This window comes from Anopheles coluzzii, chromosome 3 (assembly GCF_943734685.1).
Source record: "Anopheles coluzzii chromosome 3, AcolN3, whole genome shotgun sequence".
In the NCBI taxonomy this organism is placed as follows: domain Eukaryota; kingdom Metazoa; phylum Arthropoda; class Insecta; order Diptera; family Culicidae; genus Anopheles; species Anopheles coluzzii.
The window spans coordinates 44,095,398-44,117,410 of record NC_064671.1 but is presented as its reverse complement, the minus strand read 5'-3'; the positions used below and the strand labels follow the sequence as shown (position 1 = coordinate 44,117,410).

The window sequence follows — 22,013 nt, the reverse complement described above, 5'->3', positions numbered from 1 at the left end:
TTTGGTTAGATCTTTCCGGTACACAGCGCGGTACCCCGGTCCATCGGTAGCTTACTTTTCGAGATGGAGTCCAGCTGCAGCATCTTGAAGCCGTCCGTCAGATCGCTACCGTTCAAGCGATCGATCGGTTTGAGAAATTTGCGCTTCACAAGCTGGGGACGTTCGTCGCCGCGCGCTATCCGGCAGTAGTCGACCAGATCCGGCACCGACATACCGTCCGTGATTTCCAGCTTATCATCCTGATAGTCCACATTCTTTATTTGCGGCGCTGATGTGAACGAGCCCATTCTGTAGGGAGAGGGAAGGGAAAGAAAATAAACACGAAAAAAGCATCAGATATTAGTTGTTCTTTTTGCTGCATTGCAATTACAGACACACTGATGAAGATTGTACAAAACAAAGGACAACTCTACAATGGTAAGCGACCCACTACCTTTGCAGCATCACCCGCTGTAGATGGCTTTTCTTCAGCGCCCCATTCATTGGCACACCCCCGTGGGAGGGCTTTTCGGTAAGCTGAATTTCACCGCACGGATCTAGCATCGTTTTGCAAACTGAGAGAAGAGAATAGTACACGTCCGAATCTTGCGACCACCAAACCGGCACTAACGCGTACGATCACACTGCACACAGACGAGAGCGTACAACAAAACACCGTTCTTTAACCGATCTAGGATAGCGCCGACGGCCACATTCTATAGCGCCGCGTGCATTGGCGGCGGATCAGGCGTAGATCTTGGCGCGCAAGATGTAGTAATACGATTCAGTGACCCCTTTCAATCATACCGGTTATCACGATGCCGGGAAAGAGTTTGCGCGCGTGTGTGTGTGTATCTGTTTCTATGAAAGGTAAACTACATCTTTTGCTTAAAATATGTAAATAATAATCACCCCAACCGTGGTGGCACCGCTGTGCCCCTGTAGCGACACAACTCGGGAAGTCGGGGTTCGGAATTCCGGTTTCAACGCAACCAACAACTCGAGCGCACCAGCTTCCTCTATTTGCAAACGAATAGCCTTTCTACACTGTTTACACGATTCCGGACGTGACAACGTGATAATTTGGCAAATTAACAGCCATCCGAAACATTTTGAAATGATTTTATGAAGTCCTTCCCTGGCGGAAGTGTTCGATCACGACCCCAAAGATGAACACAATTGTTTAAATTGGAGAACAGTTTAAAATGGGTTGATTTCTTCTGTATGCAATTTCGGTGGCGTTTCTACGATCGTACAACTTTTTTACAGTAAAAACAATTACCTCCACAACACCTTCAAGGAAGAATTTGCCAACGAAATCAAACCGGCTACAAGACTTCTCATAATACTGCAATACAAAAAAAAAAGTAAAACACCAACATGCAATTGGCAGGATTAAAGCACAGTTTGAAGGCCAAGGCAAAACAAGTGGCCGAAGCGGGTGTGCCTGTGTGTATTTCCCTTTTAAAGGTGAGCTGTAAACAACATTTACTTGCTCCTGCCGTCCCCTGCTGTTTGATCGATGAAATGGAAGAGTTTTTCATGAAAGTATGGATTGGGGTTCTTTTTTCTTTTTTCTATAAAAAAAAAATCACACACGCAAAAAGTGATCGCCGTCGCTGGGTCGGTGGCGAGCGTACTTTTTTCGATCACACTGTGCCAACACCGCGACCGCGGCATGAATTCGCAACAAAACACAACAGGATGAGAGCGACATTCACATGGGCGAAAGGTGTGAAAAAGAATGGGCGGAACAGATACGCATTTCGGCGCTTGGCACGCGGGACCCGCGACCAAGTACACCGTTTGCCTCAATTCCCACGCACTTCGGTCGCAGGCGTTGTCCTGCGGCGGTGTCCTTACAATGTCCGCTGTTACATCCAAGTGGTACAGAAACTGCGTAGAAACTGCGGTGGCAAAAATAACAATCCAAAAGCAAACAGCAAAATCACAAATATCACATCCGGCAGCACGAGCAGCGATCGGCCAATTATTACGAAATGCACAGCGATTGCGTACGGTTTCAGGTGCTTTGTTTTGGCATTTTCACTAAACAGTACCCCGTTAGCTTCCTTTCGCTACGTGATTATTTGTGCACCTTTTTGCCTATTTCACTTGCACGCACGCACGCACACATCGACACAATCGCGCACGCAGCACCATCGGTGGTCAACACACGGCGTTTTGCACTGCCAGCGATTGTGTTCAGAGTGGCCAGATTATTTTGGCGTTTTTCGGTAGGTGCATCAAAATTTCATCGGTAGTTTTCGGTAGGAGTTAAAGATATCGGTTCAACGAAGGTTCAGCAGCACGAGAAAATACATCCTTTATCTATTTGAAGGAGATAGTTTAAATTTGGTTCATAGCAGTCACATAAGGCCTTTCTGAAGTGTCGATCTGAAAATTGTACTTGGGAATCTAACTCAACGAATGATTGAGATGCATATTTGCTTCAGAACGTTGAGGGCACCCTTTTCGGGGCTACACGCGGCCGCTTAGGACAGTGCAAATCGAATATGCTGTCAGCAGCTATTTCGATTATTTGGATGAATTAGTAAGTTTAATGATAACACAACATAAATTAGAGATTGTTTCTAAAAATCCTGTATAAAAGACTCCTTAATTGATTCCATCGTATGACAACATCGCACGTCATAGGCAGCACTCTAGCAGTAATCGAACATGGCATCGAACATGAAAAATATATGGGATTTGACATGTCCGATTTGATAACCAACAAATCGAACATGTCAAATCCCATGCATTTTTCATGTTCGGTGTCGTGATTGCTGCTATAGCGCCGGGTTACATTATATGTCAAATCCCATATAAAATATTACCAGTGCGTCCGATTTCATCGCACCTCACGAAATACAGACACGGGCCTTAGTTGTCTCTGTTGAAATTTTGGTTAAGGTTGCTGGTGATTTCCATATGGAGTTTAATTAATTAAATTATTTGGGTATTGGTTTTATGACTTTTCGGTCTGTATTATGAAAAAATCTGTGATTTTCGGTAGGTTAAATGAAAAATCGGTAGTTTTAGGAGGCTTCCCAAGTGCCACAAATCCACTAAACGACCACTAAACGGCTTCTAAACGACTCAACTTCTCTACCTAAACGGAATATAGAAAGACTTCGTTTAGCAGACGGCAAACGACTCATGCATTCTAAAAATAGCAAAAAAGCTGGTGGCGCCATCTGTTTGTGGGATACCCCAACCAGTTGAGCTTCATCGCTTGGAGGAGAGCTTTCTCATTTCCTCTGTACTGCTGTATGGTTTCGCATTGAAGTTATGCATCGCTAGAACTAGAACGGCGATGCGATTGTTTAAATACTAAACTCCAATGGAAACCACCAGCACTGAAGCAAGTGAGATTTGAGTAATGGTCGTTGGTGTTGATACCCGCGTATCTGACCACACGACCATTCATAGAGATTTTTGCTCGGAAAGTTAGAAGGCTATATAGGTATAGGGCTATATGATAAGATGAAACTTGTCGAAACACATTGCAAGAAAAGGCTAGCAATATAATGATGAGTTGTAATACGCCATCTATTGATCAAACCAATGAAGCTGTGGAGCTTTTATTTTTTTTTCTATGGATACTCAATTTTCCAGTCGTTTAAGCTTAATCTGTGGCGCTTGGGTTATCTGTGAATCGGTAGGCATATACAAAATCGGTAGGAATACAGATAAATCGGTATTTCTGGTCACACTGATTGTGTTCCTGAATCGCACGAATAATCCGAAATCATTGGTTTGACGTTTGCGTATTTACAGCGCCAAGTCGAGCGATCCACATCGCGCAAACGGCAAAAGCCGAAGTTTGACAGCCACAGATGCAACGAAACGGTAATTTGAACCGGTAACATTTTGAATGTCGACAACAGTTTGGCCGTTATGCATGCATTCTTCCGAATTTTACCTCCAAAACCTCTACTTTACAACATTTGTGTTTGGGGAAAAAGCTTTTGCAGCTACTGCTACGACATACATACAGTGATGAACTGATATAGAAACACTTTCATGACCCGAAATTACCTTGGGATGAATAGTAAATTCTTAAAGCGCTTCGTTGTGAATACCCAAGTAGTGCGAACGAGCAGATCCATGCTGACGCAGATGTCTCGTGGTGTTTTTTTAGGATGTTTAGGATCGCGTTCGCCTTACTTGGTTTAGATCCTCTCTCTCTCTCTCGTTTGCGCTTAAAGCGTGCTGTTCATAATACGAAAGAATGTTGTATTAGTTTTGGAATATCAATAATGGATTTGAAACAGTTTAAAAAAATCATAGCAAATAGCATCAATGTGAACCAAACTTGATAGAATTAGTGTAGCATTTAAACTAAAGTAAAGAGTAAAGAACCAAATACTTTTTACAATTTATCGTAATAGCATTTTTTATAACCGTATAGTAAGGAAAAAAGAGCAATTAAGCAACGTACACCTGCGAAGGACATTCAAACGACAATCCTAATGTAACGAATATGCATTTGAATAAATGCTGCACTAATACAAAGACTCTTCCGTTCCCTCGGCCACAATATCCGGGAAAAAAATATGCCACCGTCTAATGATGCTGCTACCGCAGCATGTGTCGTTGACCAGACCATCCGCCAAACCTTCACATTTATTCGGATCAATCATTACATTGCATGAGAACGGGTGTCCATCAAACAGATGACATCGATCATCGAACGGCCGAACCATTGCACGAAAGTGAACGGCTTGCTAATTCAGAACTACACACGATATTCGACCACTCCGGCCTGAAAAGGCATACTAGAGTGGTCCACAATATAGGTGACGCAATATAGGCCCCACCAAAAAGGGAATTCCATTTTTTGATTGCACCCCGAGCTCACAAAACACGCACTGCGACCGAAACAGTGAGGACGGTGGGGTGGGGAGAGACCTGTCTGGTTTCACCGAATCCATCAGTTTCTGATTCATGATCCCCACCTGTTTTAGAAACCTAGAAGGGGTTATGACCTAGGTCACGACCGGAAGATCTCGATCGTCGGCCGACCGGACCGGTAAGCGTGCGTCAAGCTGTGTGTACCGCACGCCAAATGCAATGGCGTGCCGGTGTGCCGTAAGGATGTGTGTACGGAAGACGGCCAGAGTAGTGCGTTCGTACGCGAGATGCATGCAATCAATCTGGCTTCGGAACCGGTTTCAAGCGGTATTTAAAGCCGTTTTTATTAAGCTCCGTTTTTGAGCGGCCTATCAACAGGGTGGCACCGTTCTGCTGCTTCCGTACCTCAGGTTCCGAGTGGTTAGATGGGTAGCAAATAATAGACAATCGGACTGTGGAAAGGTCAAACTATTCGAACTAACGCTAGCAAGTCATACACGTTTAGTTTCTAGAGCAATCTGCAAGCGTCAACAAAATATCATCAATTTCGGGATAGTAATTAGGGTTAAAAATAGTTCAAGGTACGACTGCAAAAGTGCACCAGAGAGCCGTCTCCACACACTTCGGATCGTTCCATTGCATCCCATCCAGCCATGCAAGGACCGCCCTGTGATCGCACATGGACCATTGGGTAGGCTGGCAGGCAATTTATTTTTACGAGCTCGTGCCCCTTGTCGAGGTCTCGCTAAACCCTACCACACACCGCGGTTGGGACGACAACGAACGCGCGCGCGCCCGCAAATTCGGAAGAAAGATCCAAGCGCGAGCGTGCGCGCGCCGCGCACACACGGCACGTACTCGCGTGTGTGCCCCGAGGGCGCGGGTGTTTTTTTGTGTTGTTGTTTTTGTTCATGTGGATGTGTCCGCTCAACTGGAGGCGAGCGATCTGGCAAGATATCCTTCAAGGTTGCGGGCGACCAGGCCCCACACTCGCCGTAACTGTAATTTACATCTCGCATTCCGCTTCCGTAACGGACCCTCACGCGTCTGGCGGCAAGTGCGGCGGCTTTTTAAAACCATCGCCTGGTCGGTGGTGCGGGGAGGTGGTATCGATGCACTCGGATCGGATCGGGGTGCATTTCTTCCGCGGATGAATTTTTGATTAACGATCGTTCGGGCATATGGCGGTACCGTTACTGGCTCGGGAAATCATTGTACCTCGGGAACACAGGTTGGGAAATAAAATTGCGGCAAGTGAAGTTTGCCCATACCCCTTTCACTGTTTCCCGCTTCCCAGGTCCTGATCGAACGGTCACGATCGAGTGATCGATAGAATGCGATTGGATTAGAATCTATTCTAGAATAAGTCAAGTGCGCTTTAAACGATGTAACGGTAAGGCGGCACGACGCAGAGAACCCCCCGAGACCCCGGATAGCGTGTGTGGCGTTCTATTCTAAACGAAACGTGGTCATAAATTTTATTCATCAAAGACGGAAGCGATCGAGCGGATTCGAGCGATCGGGGGCAGGCAAAAAGCAAAAAGGGAACAGAGACAGAGGGATTTTTTGTTTTCATTTTTAGTCTGTTATTGCTACTACGGTTTCGTCTAAAACCCTTCGCCACTGTGCATCGCCCGGAGTCATCAGAACACGCCAGATGACCTCCAAAACTGAACGAATTCCCGTGTGTGTTGTTTACGCGATGCGGTGCGAAAAGTTCCACGGAAATCAAGTGGTCAAGCGGTGGCGCCACGTGTAGCTGCTCCAAAGTCCTACCAAGGAAGATATTCAGCTTCGATAGAAGATGGGGGTTAAAAAAAAACAATAAGAACTACTGTTTCTCAACAGCCCCTGCTTATTCCCCGGACCGAGGACCTTTCGGTCCAATGATCAATGACTCGTCACAAAGTTTAAAGTTTAAAAATGAATACGAACAAAAAGCTTCCCTTGACAGGAGGAGAGGCACAAAAAGCACAAACACAATTTGAATAAAGTATCCCGGAATGACTAAGGCAAAGCTCTTGACCGGTGGGAAAGGCTCGGGAGCAACTTATTGCGTCTCGAGCTGAACGACAACGATTCTCCAACCGGGACACAAAGCACAACAAAAAAGATCTGCGCCCACTTGGTTGTTTATCCATTCCACGAGTTAAGTGGCACGAAACAAAAATCGACAAAACACCCGCCCCAAAAAAAAAGGTGTGAGACAAACATCATAAATGAATTTAAAAAAAAGATTCTTGTGGTAAAAACATCACCAAAATAAATTAATTCACTTAATCATAGACTCTAAACAGCCTAACATCGGATGAATGGTACCGCTTTAATTCCACTATCGTTAGCATTGTTTTAAGTGACTTGTGAGAGATCGGTTGTTAATTTCATATCGCAGCATCATTGCAACACAATCCACAACACTGCTGATCCCTGGGGAAATCTAAACCATGACTCACCGATCGCGCCTTGGCGCCGGCAAAGGTTAATGATCGCACCCAAACATTGAAAGAAAAACAACGCCCGAACAACAAAACCTGGACTGGATTAGCGTGGTCTAGATATCAGGTCCCCACATTTACATAATTCTTTTTGCGTCGTTTCTGGCTGTCGTCGTTACACCAGTTTTCTCCCTTCACCCAATTCCTGGTTCGCCAGAATCCGGTTAAGGGCAGATTTCTGGACGCGTTCCTACATTTCGCCAAAAACTCAAAACAAACAAAGCCAAATCTCTCAGCCAAAGTGCTACTTAAAAACACTTTTATTGCTGCTGTTTGCTTTGCCACGGTTTGGGAGGTTCTAATTAAAATTCCATCACTCATCAAATTCCATCCACAGAATGGATCAAGTAGAGGGAAGGAAGAGGACACGGCCAGCGTGTTGGTTTGTTTATGGTTTTCGGGAACTTTCGCAGTACGATAATACTTAATTTCGTTCGAAAACATGTGATCTGTGAAATCCACCGAAAGACGTCATTGCAACATTTTAGTTCTAAACATTGATCCAGCTAGTTCCGTTTTTGTACGGTTGACCGAATAGTACACAAGAATTAATAATGCACAGCCGTATCGTATTCTACCTTCGGGTGGATCATTTCATCAAATGATGTATATTCTTCGGTCCAAAAACCTCTAGCTCCCATGCTCGTAAAATGACAGAAAAACAGCATTCGTAAGCAATTCGGTTCACGGTTCGCTGGCGATTGTTGATTGCAGAGGCGAGTTAAGTCATTGCAAATGCGTAAAAATACAATTTTCAACAACCGGTCAACAAAATGCGTTAACATCGGAAAAGAAACGTAAGGCGAAGGTGTTAATTTCATAAACAAAAAGAGAGGGAAAACCAGTGCCACAGTAAAAAGGCAAAAATGTTTCTCGGAGGTGGGCTCGTCCGGGATTTGAACCCGGGACCTCTCGCACCCTAAGCGAAAATCATACCCCTAGACCAACGAGCCCGTTGTATGACCTGCCGTACAACGCGCTACAGTATCTACGCGACTATCGCACATGCGCTCACTTCGATGCTTGCGAGGTGGGGTGAAGCAAAGCACAACAGCATGAATACATCGAGCGGAGCTATCTCTCTCTTTCTCTCTAGCTAATTTTCATTCTTCCATTCATTCTTTATGCTGCTCCTCCGGAACATTGAAATGCATTTTTCAGAGTATCACGACACTTACGGTATTTATATCGACAGGAGAATGTTAATCTACACAACACAGGAGAACAGACGAGGACAAAATGCACTTCAAGGGAGGTAGAAAACGATGCATTAATCCAAAGTGGGTTTATTATACAGGTGGGCTTATCCCGAACAAATTGACAGCCGTACTGTAGAAAAATGAAAACGAAATGACAGGAGGGGATTCGATCATTTGTTGATGTATGCGTGTGAATTCCAATGGCTATTTTGGTTGATGTGTCGTAGTGTGGGTGAAAAACTACGTATCACAATCGAATCCCCTCCTGTCATTCGTTCGTCCAATATGGCCTTCCCGCCAAACCTATAAGCCCACCTAGTCCCTATACCCACTTTGCATTAATCTTTCACCCCATTAGCGTTTCCTTACTAATCAGTCATTTACTTTCAATCGCACGACACGGCTGCTGCCTCCAACAAAGCACGGAAAATACCCAGCGTGTACTGGTTGCGTCTTCTTTGTACAGTTCCTTGCAATCCCTCTCGACGGTTGCTGATCATCTCGGAAAGTCATTCTAATCATGCATTTCATCGCCAAGCGGGCTATGAGTGCGTTTACAACACAGTCTCTCCTTCACCAGGAAACGACGCACTGCATCAATTCCCGCACCAAATGGAAAGCACCTTCACCTGACACACACTCTCTCTCTCGCGATAGTTCTAACCAAGAATACACAACACACTTCCCAATGACATTGCCTATCCCACCCTTTTGTGTGATGACGATTACGGCAATTACCCTCTGGTGATGACTTTTCATGGTCACCCGATCGGTACTGACCACCTCCTCCCGGCTTGACATTCCCGTCCCGTTTGCCAGTACATACCTCACCAAGTACATTAGCAGCTGTCTGGGCGGGATACAATCCAGCTCGTCTATCATAGGACCGACGCTGTCGCCGACCGACGACCCGTACGGCTCACCGAAACCGCCCTCCAGCTCCAGCTTCCTCACCGCCAGCCGTCTGTTGGCCGCGACCGGCGTCATCATCGACGCCTCGAAGATGGCCAACTTTCGCTTGAAGTACGCACGGGCCTCTTTCTCGCTCGCGAACCGGCTCAGGTCGATTTCGTCCTCACCGTCCTCGGCACCACGCGGCACCCTGTCGTCTCCTTCAGCATGGTGGTGGTGGTGGTGACGGTGACGGTGGCCGTGAGCGATCGCCAGGACGTCGTCGGCCTCATCATCGTTAGCGGACGAGTCTTTGCGGCAGGTGCCCCGAAGGAACCCGACCGAACCGTCCGGCAGCATCCGCGTGATGGTGCCCAGTTTCTCCGTCAGTGTCTTCGGGCCAAACCGGCCCACCGGTAGCAGATCCATCGCTCGTGTAGTCAGTGTTTGGGGAAGGGTTGTTGTCGATTCAAACCCTAAACTTAATGCACCACTCCCCTGGGACACTGGGACTGTCTTGACAAGAGTTGACTTGGCTCAAACGCAGCAGAATCAAATACTTCTCTCGCACGTGTTTTCCAACGTATTTATCTTGTGTATGTATCGCTCACAAGAAGGAAAACCCAGTTTCAATGTTCACGCACCCCAGTTTCACTCGTTTTTGTTACTTTTCTCTCTCTTTCTCTCTTCTATTATTGATCTACGCACGCGATTCACGTTTGATCGATCGCGATCGAGAAGTGGTTCGCATGTGATGTTCACTAAACGACTGCCTACAGGTGACTGGTTCTCGGCGCTTGTGCCGGGCGAGCACGATCTTACGATCTACGATTTTTTGTCGCCGCCGGGGTCTAGTGTACACGCAGGGTAGGCGCGGCACCCGGTCGTGGTGAATCTAGCTGTGTTTTTTTTACAACGATCCGCGCTTTTGCGTTTTGCTTTCGGTTGTAAGTTTGAGCGTAGAAATATCGGATTTTTTTTTTTGTGTTGCTTTGCTCTTGCTCCTACTTGCTCTTGTATATTCGAGAGCCCCTGTCGGGTCACCGGTTTTCGCCAAGAAGTGGGACGCGCGGACAGGTCTGCTTCGCTGGTCGGGCCAACGATCGCGCAAGCTGCCGGGGGAGCCGCGTACCAGCCGTACAGATGTGTTTCGTTTCTCGGGCGCGCGCACACGATACTTTCCCAAGATCAAGGTCGTTTCTTGGTTAACGACTTGGATCGTGGGGTTCCGGTCGTTTTGCCGTACGCCAAAAAGGGAGACAAAAAAAGGCGGAGCGAACGCACTCACACGTTTGGTCGCTGCAGTTCGTGATTGTGATGCAGTTTGGAGCGAATTTTCACCAAAAATAATAAGGGGGTGGTATATTTATTTTTGGAACATTGCCCTTATGCTGCTCCGATCATTGTTTGCATTGGGTGTAAAAAGTGCATCTGTTCTTTAATGTTTGTTAGGAAGGAGGTTACAAGTTTTCCTCGACAATGATCGATTATTGATTGCATCAAGATTCGCCTTACGTCACAACTTGCTGATTCCACTTCACGACAAGGCACGATTTAAATAATCGATGGTGTAACAAGGCTGAAGGCGCGCGCGAGCTTCGCTATGATTGTTTATTTGTTCTTTTTATTAACAACACACACACACATATGCCAATCGGGAAATCTTCGTCACGATCCTGGGCAGCCTGCAATTGCTGGTCCACCACCACCCCCCGTGTTCCCAGTTGGAGGCGCTTGTGCTCGATCAATCACGATAAATGCATTAGAGTTTGCGCATTAAGCGACGAGCGCGTTATGATTATACAATGGCACCACTAATTAATTGCGATTATCGGCATTTGGTGGCGAATGTGATGAAACTGCCAATCGCTCAGCACACGATACGATCGAGCGTCCTTTCGTAGCAAAGAACTGGATTGAGTGGGGGGGGGGGGGGGGGCGTTTTGCACCCCTAAACGACACTAAACGTTGTAGCGTCTTCTGCGCGGCAAACGAACCGGCGATAAAGATCGCGAACGCGAACAACGGAAACACGTTTCTAAATTACTTCCTAACCGGCCACTTGCCAAGGCACAGCACGGTGGCCCACTCCAACTGCTCGAGCACTAGTGCGGCCCAAGTCCTAAACTAGCTCAGCTTCACTAAACGAGATTAGTTGCGCGCTAAATAAAAGCGGAAGAAATTAAAAAGGCAACAAACGTGCACACAACACGCCGCCGTCTGTGTTTATAAACTCGATGTCCGTGGAGTGTTGGGGTTCGTTTGTGCACGATATATGCAAGTGTTGCTACTGCCGGTTGCGCTCACTTTTGCTAAGAAGCGTTCGCGTTTTAACAACAAGGCTTGTAGAGAGTAAGAGAGAGACTCGTGTGCGCGCGATCTTGCGATCAAGAACCGAACTGCGATACTGAGCTCGAGCTGAGCGCCAGGCGATCGTTTTATCCATGAGAGATCGTCAATCCTACAGCAGGGTGAACGAAGGGGGAAAATACGAAGTCTCCCAGCGATATGCAACCCGCGCGTCCTGTGATGCTGCGGTAGTACAGCGTGAACGGTACTGATCGTGTGGGAGTAGTAGAACCACACACACATACACACACTCAACAGGAAGAACGTGCGATTGAGCACGAGGAATGGAGAGGGGGTTAAGAAGTTGTGGGCATAGCATTGTCGTCCCGGATTATGGCTAGGAAATGTTATGATCGTAGTGTACAGTGATGGACATGCAAGATCGAACACTTGGATATATTCCAATACGGGCTGCCTTTTCTATTGTCATTGCTAACATTCCCATTGTTTTTAATTTAAATTTAGTTAATATTTTGGACAAAAAAACTCTGTCGATGACTGAAACAAACTTCGTTGGATTTTGGCTAATGCATTCTCCAAACTTAAAAAAAACTGGGGCTGATCTACCTAATCCCAAACGAGTATACATTGATTGAGTATTGTTTCGGGATTTGGCTTCAGCATAGTAACATTTTTGTTGGAAGAAGCTCAAGCCTATTTAACATAAATTTACAAAATATCATCTGAATTGAGCACGTCTAGTAAATACTAAGCCGAGGTATCGCAGCCGATGTTAAGCTGCTTCAATTTTGTTTGAGCTTCAATTGGACTTAAAGTATTTGAAAGCATGATCTCGATGCACATTAGAGGTGTATTGCATATTTAAGGAGAGTCTGATGTTAACTAGCAATTTATGTGATAACTGGGGCTTGAATAACGATCCATCATTTTCAGCAAACTGAATAAAGTGACTCCAGCAATCAATACACAGTGGTTCACTAAATTGATGGTACTCTCTATCTGTTGATGATCTACTCTGATTTTTTCGCAATTTTTTGCAAATATCTTGCCCAGTTCTCAAGCTAGATTGAAAATATTTACACTATTCTATAGATATTCTTTCTGAGCATCGATTTCCAATCAATTTTAAAAAAGCATCTTATCTTATCGTACCTGGTGTGTTATATTTTAGTCAAAGTGTACAAAACACTTATGACTACAAACCTATGAATACAAGGCCAAATATATCACCTATGAGGTAATTATTTAGTCTTCATGAGCAACAAGGATCAATGGCTCCTCAAGCTACCGTAAAATGCATTACAGTAAAAGACAAAATGAACTAATGGTTAATTATCCCATGTCCGACCATCCCATTTTGAGTTGAATGGATCATCACATGAATTGACAGATCCAAAAGTAACATAATTTTCATAAAAGGACAAGGCTGCCTGGTGAAAAAGACAGTTTGAGTAATTATAATTAACAAATTCTATGGAGCTGTACCATCAAAGGAGCCACTGTATATAAACATAAATAAATAATTTACATAAATATAGTTCCAGCACACATAGATATACAATTTCTTTTTGAGAACTTTTTATGTTTGCACATTTTGTAGATGGCGTGTCCGATCTTAAAAGCCGACAACTGTAAAACGTTGTTTGTGAGGTGTCGTACGCTCCGCGATCGTGATCGTGAATTCAAATGATTTTTTTGTTCTTCCTTTGAGTAAACTATCCACAAATATCGCAAACTTATGCACACACAGAAGCAATTGTTCGTTGATTCTAAATCTCTTTTATCAATTTGACTGTTCCGATGAATCATCATCAAACGACGAAAACAAGTCGGACCACAAGTGGCACGGATGGTAAACACCTACTCACTCTTCTTCTATCCACCCTCTGTCGCTCTTGCCAACGGAACGTCTTGTTGCAGCAATGTTGCTTCACAATTACTCGGGTTTGGTGCCGCGATTGTAAACAACGTGACCCTGCGTAATGGCCCTTCGGCGGCAAATACTAGTTTTTTCTAGTAGCCGCTCGAAGCCGGCTGTTATGCTTATCACCGGTACGATGGCTGCCGGCCGCAGACATAACTCGTTGATAGCAGCGCTCCGAGAACAGCTGTGATCCCTTCGGAAGGGCAGGAAAAGTCCCAACATAAAAGGGCCAACAGTTTTATGGAAAGTTTAGACGGGCGTCTAATTTGCCTAACTTTGTTGACGGTTGATCAACCTTGCCTGCAGGACGGACAGCGTATTGTACGGAAGGAAGCTTCTTAAGGTGATGTTCGCTGTAGAAGGGACTACAGTTATCAAACATTCGTTTGGGGGAAACGCGCAATGGATCACGCCAGCGAAGAAGCTTGGACGTTCCCGTGGTGGCGCAAACATTAAGGAAACAGGTCACGTTTTTCTTGTTGCCGTATGTATGGCCCACCACAACGCCGTCATTGTTCTGCGGCAGTTGGAACTGACCGATTTGATAAAAGTGAGCGCTCTGTCACGATTATGCTTAATCACTTGCGCACGGTAGCAGCGTGTTCCTTCTTTTTATCGGTAACTGTTGTGTTCGTTGTTGTTGGCGGTGTTCTAGCGTACGGAGGGGAAGGGACCTGACAGGAACGGTTCACCTTGAGTCAGATCAACCCTAGGGATATCTGGATCTTCTTTGGGGAGTGAGAGACCCTTCCCGGTTAACAATGTTGGCGCATCCGACCTGTGCACGGTGAGGTGATGCATTATCTTTCGAATCACGGTGTGGACATTCGACCAACGGGGCGGTTATCAGCAACGTTGAATCACGGCGGCACGATCATATATCGTGTCCTGGTGGGACCTTTGACGAAACACTGTCACGATAGGACGGAAAGATCGTTGTCGATCTCGTCTATACGAAGTGCCTTTCATTTGACCGAACCCCCCCACCGGTACAGAGGATGAGTCGTTCTGCTGGTTTTTGCTCCCTAATCCACTTAAATGCTACCCCAGGAAGATTCCACAAGATTTACACCGAGAATGTTCATGCTTTTTGTTTGGTGTTCGTAACATCGCTCAAAAGGGAAAAGATCATAACAGTTTTTTTTGGTATTGCACTTTATAATGATATAAAAAGTGTGGTTGACCACACTCGCCAGACAGTCTAATGCAGGGATTATCAAACGTTCAACAAAGGGCCTTTTACTTGCTTCTTGCTTAGCCAATGAAGAAATCGTTTCGTTTCATTATATTATTTTAAAAATCAGTAAAGAGCTTCACAATGTCGCTATGACAATGAATGTCGCTATGAAATATTCACAATGTGTGTGAGCTTTTAAGTACATAGCATTTAATGTTTTAATTTAAATAATTACAAAAGCATGGACTTTTAAATTTCTCTTCACGCCTTTAAACATTTTTTCTCTAAAGTTCGCGTTTGAGCCCCAGTGAAATTGAACGTGAAATTTTGGGGTTTTCTGCTATATTTCAATAAATTTTTATCAGAATTTGGCTTATAGTACACCAAAATAAAGGATATTCTATTCTCCAACTATCTAGACAAAGATAGTTACAAATACAAAAAAATATTGTATTGATAAATTAAATGCATCCCCTTGTAATTCCCCGCTTTATTCACCGTGAAAAAATAATTGTCAGCGGAGAATCACAAGGAAATATATTTAATTTATTATTTCAATATGTTTTACGAACTAAATAGTTGGAGAATTGAATATCCTTTCTTTTGGTGTACGATAAGCCATATTCTGATAATTATTTATTTTAAATTCACTTAAGTTCACTTTCACTCAAGGTCTAAAGCGACCTTAAGATAAGGTAAGACTTTATTTCAATTGTTATTATTTTTTGTAGTTATATTTGTTATTATTATAGATTAATTGGCAACAGAAATATTGTCTCATTAATGAGAACTCCATCAGCTTAAAACCTGAAAAATTACTATTTAATTTATGCTCGTTTGGTTCCATTTCTTACATTCATCCAAATCAAATGGCAAAACTTCGGAGTCGATGCAGATTTAACTAACGCAGATTCGATGCAGATTCAATGATGGCCCACAGACCAGACACTGCAAACCCCTGGTCCAAAGAGCTGTTGAAATTATACTTGAATGCGACTGTGTAAATGACTCACTAATGAACGCCACACATCCATCATCTCCTTTGAACGATGATTATGCACGATTTTTGAAAAAGCTCCCGTAGCTTTCCCGGGAGCACCGTTTACCGTCCAGCAAAAGCGCAACAAACAAAGTTGCAAAAAAACGATGATGAAAACGCTTTTTTCTGTTTTGCTCCTGCATAAATGAGTAATTGTCTGCGCTTCTGTTTTATAAACGAGAGGGCTGATACTGCAACAGCATGCATCAAACGATTTAAAGCGTTGCAATTGCACACTGCGCTCACTCACTTCAATCATACCCGTTCCACGGGTACACTTTAGAGATGGGTTCGCCGGATCGCACCCACGGTTCCGCTCCGATTCCGGCAAGTATGATTCCGATTCCGACTCCAGAGAAACGGAATCGCTAGTTCCACCGGAATCGTCTGGAATCGTTGGAATCGTCCGGAATCGCCCGGAATCGTCCGGAATCGACCGGAATCGCCCGGAATCGACCGGAATCGCCTGGAATCGACCGGAGTCGCCCGGAATCGCCCGGAATCGTTGGAATCGTCCGGAATCGCCCAGAATCGTCGGAATCGTCCGGAATCGCCCGGAATCGCCCGGAATCGTCCGGAATCGTCCGGAATCGCCCGGAATTGTCCGGAATCGTCCGGAATCGATCGCAATCGCCCGGAATCGACCGGAATCGACGGAATAGTCGGAATTCCATTTCATTTCATGTCCAGTGGCGCGTTAAACGGTGGGTGGACTGGGCGGCCGCCAGGGGCCCCGGCGATCTAGGGGCCCCGTCATTGTGGATGTTCGACTTCGTTCCTGGATGGGACTTTTACCATCTATTTCAAATTGACTTATTTTTAATTAATTAATTTTTCCCATCGCTTCAAGCACTTTATCACGAGGGCCCCGAACTGCAGAAAACCGGGGCCCCATACTACTCAAAGCAGCACATTAAATGTTCGAAGAAATCTGCCAATACTTGCATCAAAGTCGCAAGCGAAGAACGCTGCGACACGCGCGCACAGCTCAAATCAATACCTCATCATCGTTGGCGCAAAGTATTGGACAGAGCGAGAAATCGTCAATTTTTACTGGTGTGGGTGGCCTGTGCACGAGACACCCAAACCCAAAACCACGCAGAGCAACTTGCTGCTAAAATGGAATGCACAGAACGCTGCGCTTAACTACCACCGAAAACCCGTTATACAACACAAGCATACAACACACCCAAACAAAAATTTAAAGGTCCCGAAACACAATATCAATACACCGGCTCGTAGCCGGTAAAATTAGCAGGAAAAATTGACTAACACCAAGCAAGCAACGGTGCTCCAGTGGGTAGAGGTTTCATTCGAGAAACGATTCCATCGATATCGATGTGTGCGCTTTTCAATTTGGCTTGGATGAAACGTGCCTGTGCTTGTCTAGGGGCCCCTATACTTGTTTTGCAGATGTGTGCCGAAAACAGACAGCTGTTTTCACGCGAAAAATGGTATTCACATCTCAAGCCTGAGATCGTGGAGCGTGCCTGCTTTTAACACAAAACCTTAAATTTTCACGCGGGGCCCTACTCATCTTTTGTGGTCAACTGACAAATAGGGGAAATCGGGAAGGGGTGGTATTCATATGTCCAAAAAGGAACTGGGCCATGTCCTGGACCATTCCAAAAGTCCATTAATATTAAAATGATGTTTTATCACTATTAACATATAACTTTTTGCGTGAAGACAAGATAAAAAAAACCGATACAGCTATATTGAAGCCAAAACTCAAAGGTGGTTTACGGGGCCCCAACGATTATGTGGACTCTTCGATAAAGGGCCCCCGTCGGTAAGGGCCCCCGTCGGTAAGGGCCCCCGTCGGTAAGGGCCCCCGTCGGTAAGGAGGCCCCGTCAATAAGGGGCCCCGTGCATTTGGTCTTAGTGTGGATGGTCGGTGCAGGAGCTCACCAAAAAAACGCGGAGACACTTGCTGCTAAAATCCAACGCACAGAACACAGAACAGAATGCTGCGTTTAACCACAAAGAAAACCCGTTACAACAGCCACAAGCACACATCATACACAGACACAAATTTAAAGGCCCCTACACAGAATTTCAATACAGCGGCTCGTAGCCGGAGAAATTAGCAGGAAAAATTGACACCAAGCTCGCGTCGCTTTAACACTTTGACCGCCAGCCTGACGTCACAGTTTTTGAGTGAGCACGTAGCGCATGGCAAGAGAGCGATGAGAGCGACAGTTTCTCGTGCGATTGTTATCACTCTTTTGTTTCATTGCGATAAGCGGCGTAGCACATGTCGTTCTCGTTCTCTCTTTTCTACCTCATTCGTTCTCAAGAGAATCACTGAACGTCAGATGCAAAGCTGAACGGTGAGCAAAACCGTCATGCGAATTTATATGACACGGCGCTTAAAGTATTAAAAAGCCTAGGAAGGTCGTTTGGTCAACGGTGCTTCAGTGGGTTGAGGTTTCATTCGAGAAATGGTTGAATCGATGTCATTGTTTGCGCTCTTGGCTGGGATGAACCGTCCTGTTCTTGTATACGGGGCCCCTGCTACCGCTTTGCGATTGTGTGCCGAAAGCAGACAGCTGTTTCACACGAAAAATGGTATTCACATTCCTGGCCTAGGATAGTGGATTGTGTGTGTCTTTTAATGCAAAAACTAAAATTTTCATTCTTGGCCCTGGACCGAAGAGAAGGGGAAATGGGAAAGGATTCAGGTTAGAAGGAAGGGGGGGAGGGTATAAAAATACTCAATATGGTTTTTATCGACTATTTAATTTTTTGCGAATACAACAAGACCAAAAACCGTTACAGCTGCATCTACATACAGCCATACACAGCCATAACACGAAGAACAATCTCCATTGCCTCGGCCATTTGGGGGCCCCGTTGATGATCCCGTCGATTGAGGGGCCCCAGTGAACGTATGAATGACTTGAAACGTCTTATATATAATGTAAATATAGTTTTAAGTTAGAAACTTATAGTATGTTATGATGAGTTTACGAAAAGAAAAAAAACGAAATTAAACAAAAGGTATTGTTCGTATTTCACTGCAAAGTTAAAATTCCGTCAAATTGACTGGTTCCGTAAACCTAGTGTTAATCAACAACTAATAAGATTCTTACATTTGTACTATTTTGATTTCTAAAGCTACGCACCTCTCTAATTATGAACACAGTTATCAAGTCGTACGAGGTTTCATGAACGCTCCAAACATTTTTGGGAAGCCATACTTGCCGGAGGTGCATGCAAAGCACTGACGAAAAAAGTAAAATATGTATTAAATGTGGTTTCTAACATTTACTACTATTGGTTGACTACGATTCCTCACGATTCCGGTTGATTCCGGTCGATTCCGAACGATTCCAACGATTCTAGATGATTCCGGTCGATTCCGGGCGATTTCAGTCGATTCCGGTCGATTGCGACTGTTCACGTTCCGGCCGCCGCGCATCTGTCAATTCCTGTCGTACATTTGAGCCAGGAATGTCGCACACTGAATTCCTCAATATCGTTCGACATGCAATCTAGCTTCTTGTGTTACTGTTTGTATCTATTTGTATTAGGTTATGCACTGAATAAATGACATGAAATGAAATGGAATTCCGACTATTCCGACGATTCCGGACGATTCCGGTCGATTCCGGTCGATTCCGGTAGATTCCGGTCGATTCCGGGCGATTCCGGGCGATTCCAGTCGATTCCGGGCGATTCCGGTCGATTCCGGGCGATTTCGATCGATTCCGGACGATTCCGGACGATTCCGAGCGATTCCGGACGATTCCGGACGATTTCGGGCGAATCCGGGCGATTCCGGACGATTCCGACAATTCCGGGCGATTCCGGACGATTCCAACGATTCCGGGCGATTCCGGACGATTCCGGGTGATTCAGGGCGATTCCGGACGATTCCGGACGGTTCCAACGACTCCGCACGATTCCGACGATTCCGACGATTCCAGACGATTCCAGACGATTCCGGGCGGTTCCGGCTTGTCGGATTGAACCTACCCTTCGGAACTGGGTCCGAAATTTGTTGGAATCGTCCGGACCCAGTTCCGCTTTTTTGTGCGTTTTGCCCAACTCTAGTACACTTACAACTGATGCCGTTTGAACCGGTGCAAAAACCGGCCCGGTACGGGTGGGAGGAAAAGCCAAACCCACCCCAGACGGTTGAGCGACGCGCGATAAATTGCTGTTGACGCTTATTATTCTTCAATCGGTTCTTCTTGCTTTCTTCTTCCGACGCTCGCTTACAGAGCCGAGAGAGTGATGCATCGTTTTCCGCACAAGATCCCGCGTACAAAGAGGAAGGGCATGTATGTGTGATTGCACGCGGGGTCAAAGAAGGTGTGATTATGTCGCCGGGATGGGGCAAGTTGGCTGAACTTCCTGCTTAATGCGGCTATAGTGTGAGTGCCGTTTGTTACTAATTGCCTGAAGGTCATGACGAGCAGACGGTTTATGGGGAGAGGACGGTTAGAGGTAATCCTCTTCATCTGGAGTAGTGAACGCGCGTTTCCTCGTTGCTCAATCCACTTCCACTGCGCATTTTCTTTCTTTGATTTTAGATTTAATTGTTATTGCCGGTATTTCTCCTCAGGTTTCGCGCAATCTTGGTGCCAATGTCCGGTTTTCTGGGGCAGATAACCTCTCCCTCGTCGGGAGGAAAAGGTCAGCCCATCAGGCCAGCCCACAACAAGGCGAAGATAAGCCGGCCGTAAACGAACGTCCTTGGGAGTAGCTTTTGAAGGGTTTGTTTTGGCAATGTGTTTCCTTGAACGGCGCAGGTTCGTTCGTTTCATTCACATCCCACTCCGAAGTGGCAGTACACTTGTAAAGGGTACTGGACCGAAGGGTCGTTTGATCGAGTGAGTTAACTCTGATTTTAAAATCGATCGCACGTCCAATCACACCTCAGCTGTGTCTCGCTAATAACGGAATTCCGACAAGCTTTGTTTGAATGTGTACTTCAGACCTGCTTCTCGTGACATGTGGACACGATCGTACGCCTGCCTGCTGCGTGCGTTCCTCTAAATCATCTACAATGAGACATTGAAACTACTGCTCCGATGCGATCACTACCTCTCACCGTACAAGGAAACATGCCTTGGTTTGGCGCTGATGAAGTTAGTGGGATATCAATCTATTCACTTCACTGCTTAATTTACTTTACCGACTTGCTACCGATACTGGTCGAACGGTGCGCACGCAGTGACGGTGATCAATTTTAGATCGATTTTTTCCAACTCAAACGAGTAGTAATGGTTTCACGCGTACTGTTCACGCAGACACCAAACACTGTAAATGCCTTCTGCGTAATAAATTGCCCGATCATGGTACGGATGTGCTCCAGGCCGGTAATATTTGCACTGGAGTCTGGCTCTTGAGAAACACTGATAAGAAAGGCAGATGAATTGGCATGAATGTTCGCGCAAAAATTTGACCACAAAACTGCCGTATTTCTGCCGGCTGTAACTAGTTTCAACCAGATTCTCCTTCTAGGTACGATTCCCATAAAGCACTCCGATAAGCCCGCGTAGGTTCGTCGTCTATCGACTGTATTATCAGTTACAACCAAGAAACACACAAGTACCGTAAACACGCTGGACACACGGAACGTGGGGTAAAAACAATAGGCATATCCTTTACTTTGTGCAACAGCACACGCGCACTCTGTCACGTTTGGTTCACATGATGCTAAATTGCTGAGCGAAATTTCAAACTGGTACTCGAACTTACCTTGCTTTAGAGAAATGCTCCTCCTGTCATTACCGCGCGGTGATCGATCAGTGTAAGCACTCTGTCAAGATTTATTGCCGTGTGGTTGTGTGTATCTGGTACGCTAAACTTATCACACTTTGGGCGATCAGTAGCGGCGGAATGTGCTATCACCTTGACTCACTAATCATTAGACTTTGATCCCGGAGTTTCGCACAGTTTCGGGGTTTGGGTTATTTCTATGTGATTTTCGCTTCAATGGCGGTTCGAGATGTGTTCACTTCAATGTTACCACAACTGACTTGCACACACTTCCCACAGAACAACAACCAACTACTACCGGTGCGCGACCGGTCGTGGCGTGGCTTTTAAATGGACTGCGGAATCTGCGGAATCGCGCAACCGCTCGCTACGAGGCCGTTGGACGTATTGAAACAGCCCGGCCGGC

General features: G+C 45.5%; 1 protein-coding gene and 1 non-coding gene across 14 annotated transcripts in view; both read right to left on the bottom strand.

Annotated features, from left to right (window-relative positions):
• The window catches only part of LOC120959966 (nocturnin), a 24,278-nt gene extending 2,265 nt beyond the window's left edge, over positions 1 to 22,013 (bottom strand). Inside the window, exons 1-3 of one of the 13 annotated variants that reach the window (XM_040383793.2) lie at positions 21,587 to 22,013; positions 4,024 to 4,197; positions 56 to 288 (exon numbers count right to left, since the gene is read on the bottom strand). In XM_040383793.2, the coding sequence (XP_040239727.2) occupies positions 56 to 288; positions 4,024 to 4,094 (304 nt within the window). In that variant the 5' untranslated portion in view covers positions 4,095 to 4,197; positions 21,587 to 22,013. Of the gene's footprint in view, positions 1 to 55; positions 289 to 433; positions 855 to 891; positions 1,246 to 1,842; positions 2,185 to 4,023; positions 4,198 to 9,359; positions 11,838 to 21,586 lie in introns of those variants that run through there. The other 12 variants (XM_040383794.2, XM_040383786.2, XM_049610259.1 and 9 more) reach the window with 12 other exon arrangements.
• Trnap-agg (transfer RNA proline (anticodon AGG)) lies at positions 8,216 to 8,287 on the bottom strand. The gene has a single exon. It is a non-coding gene; the product is annotated as a tRNA-Pro (tRNA).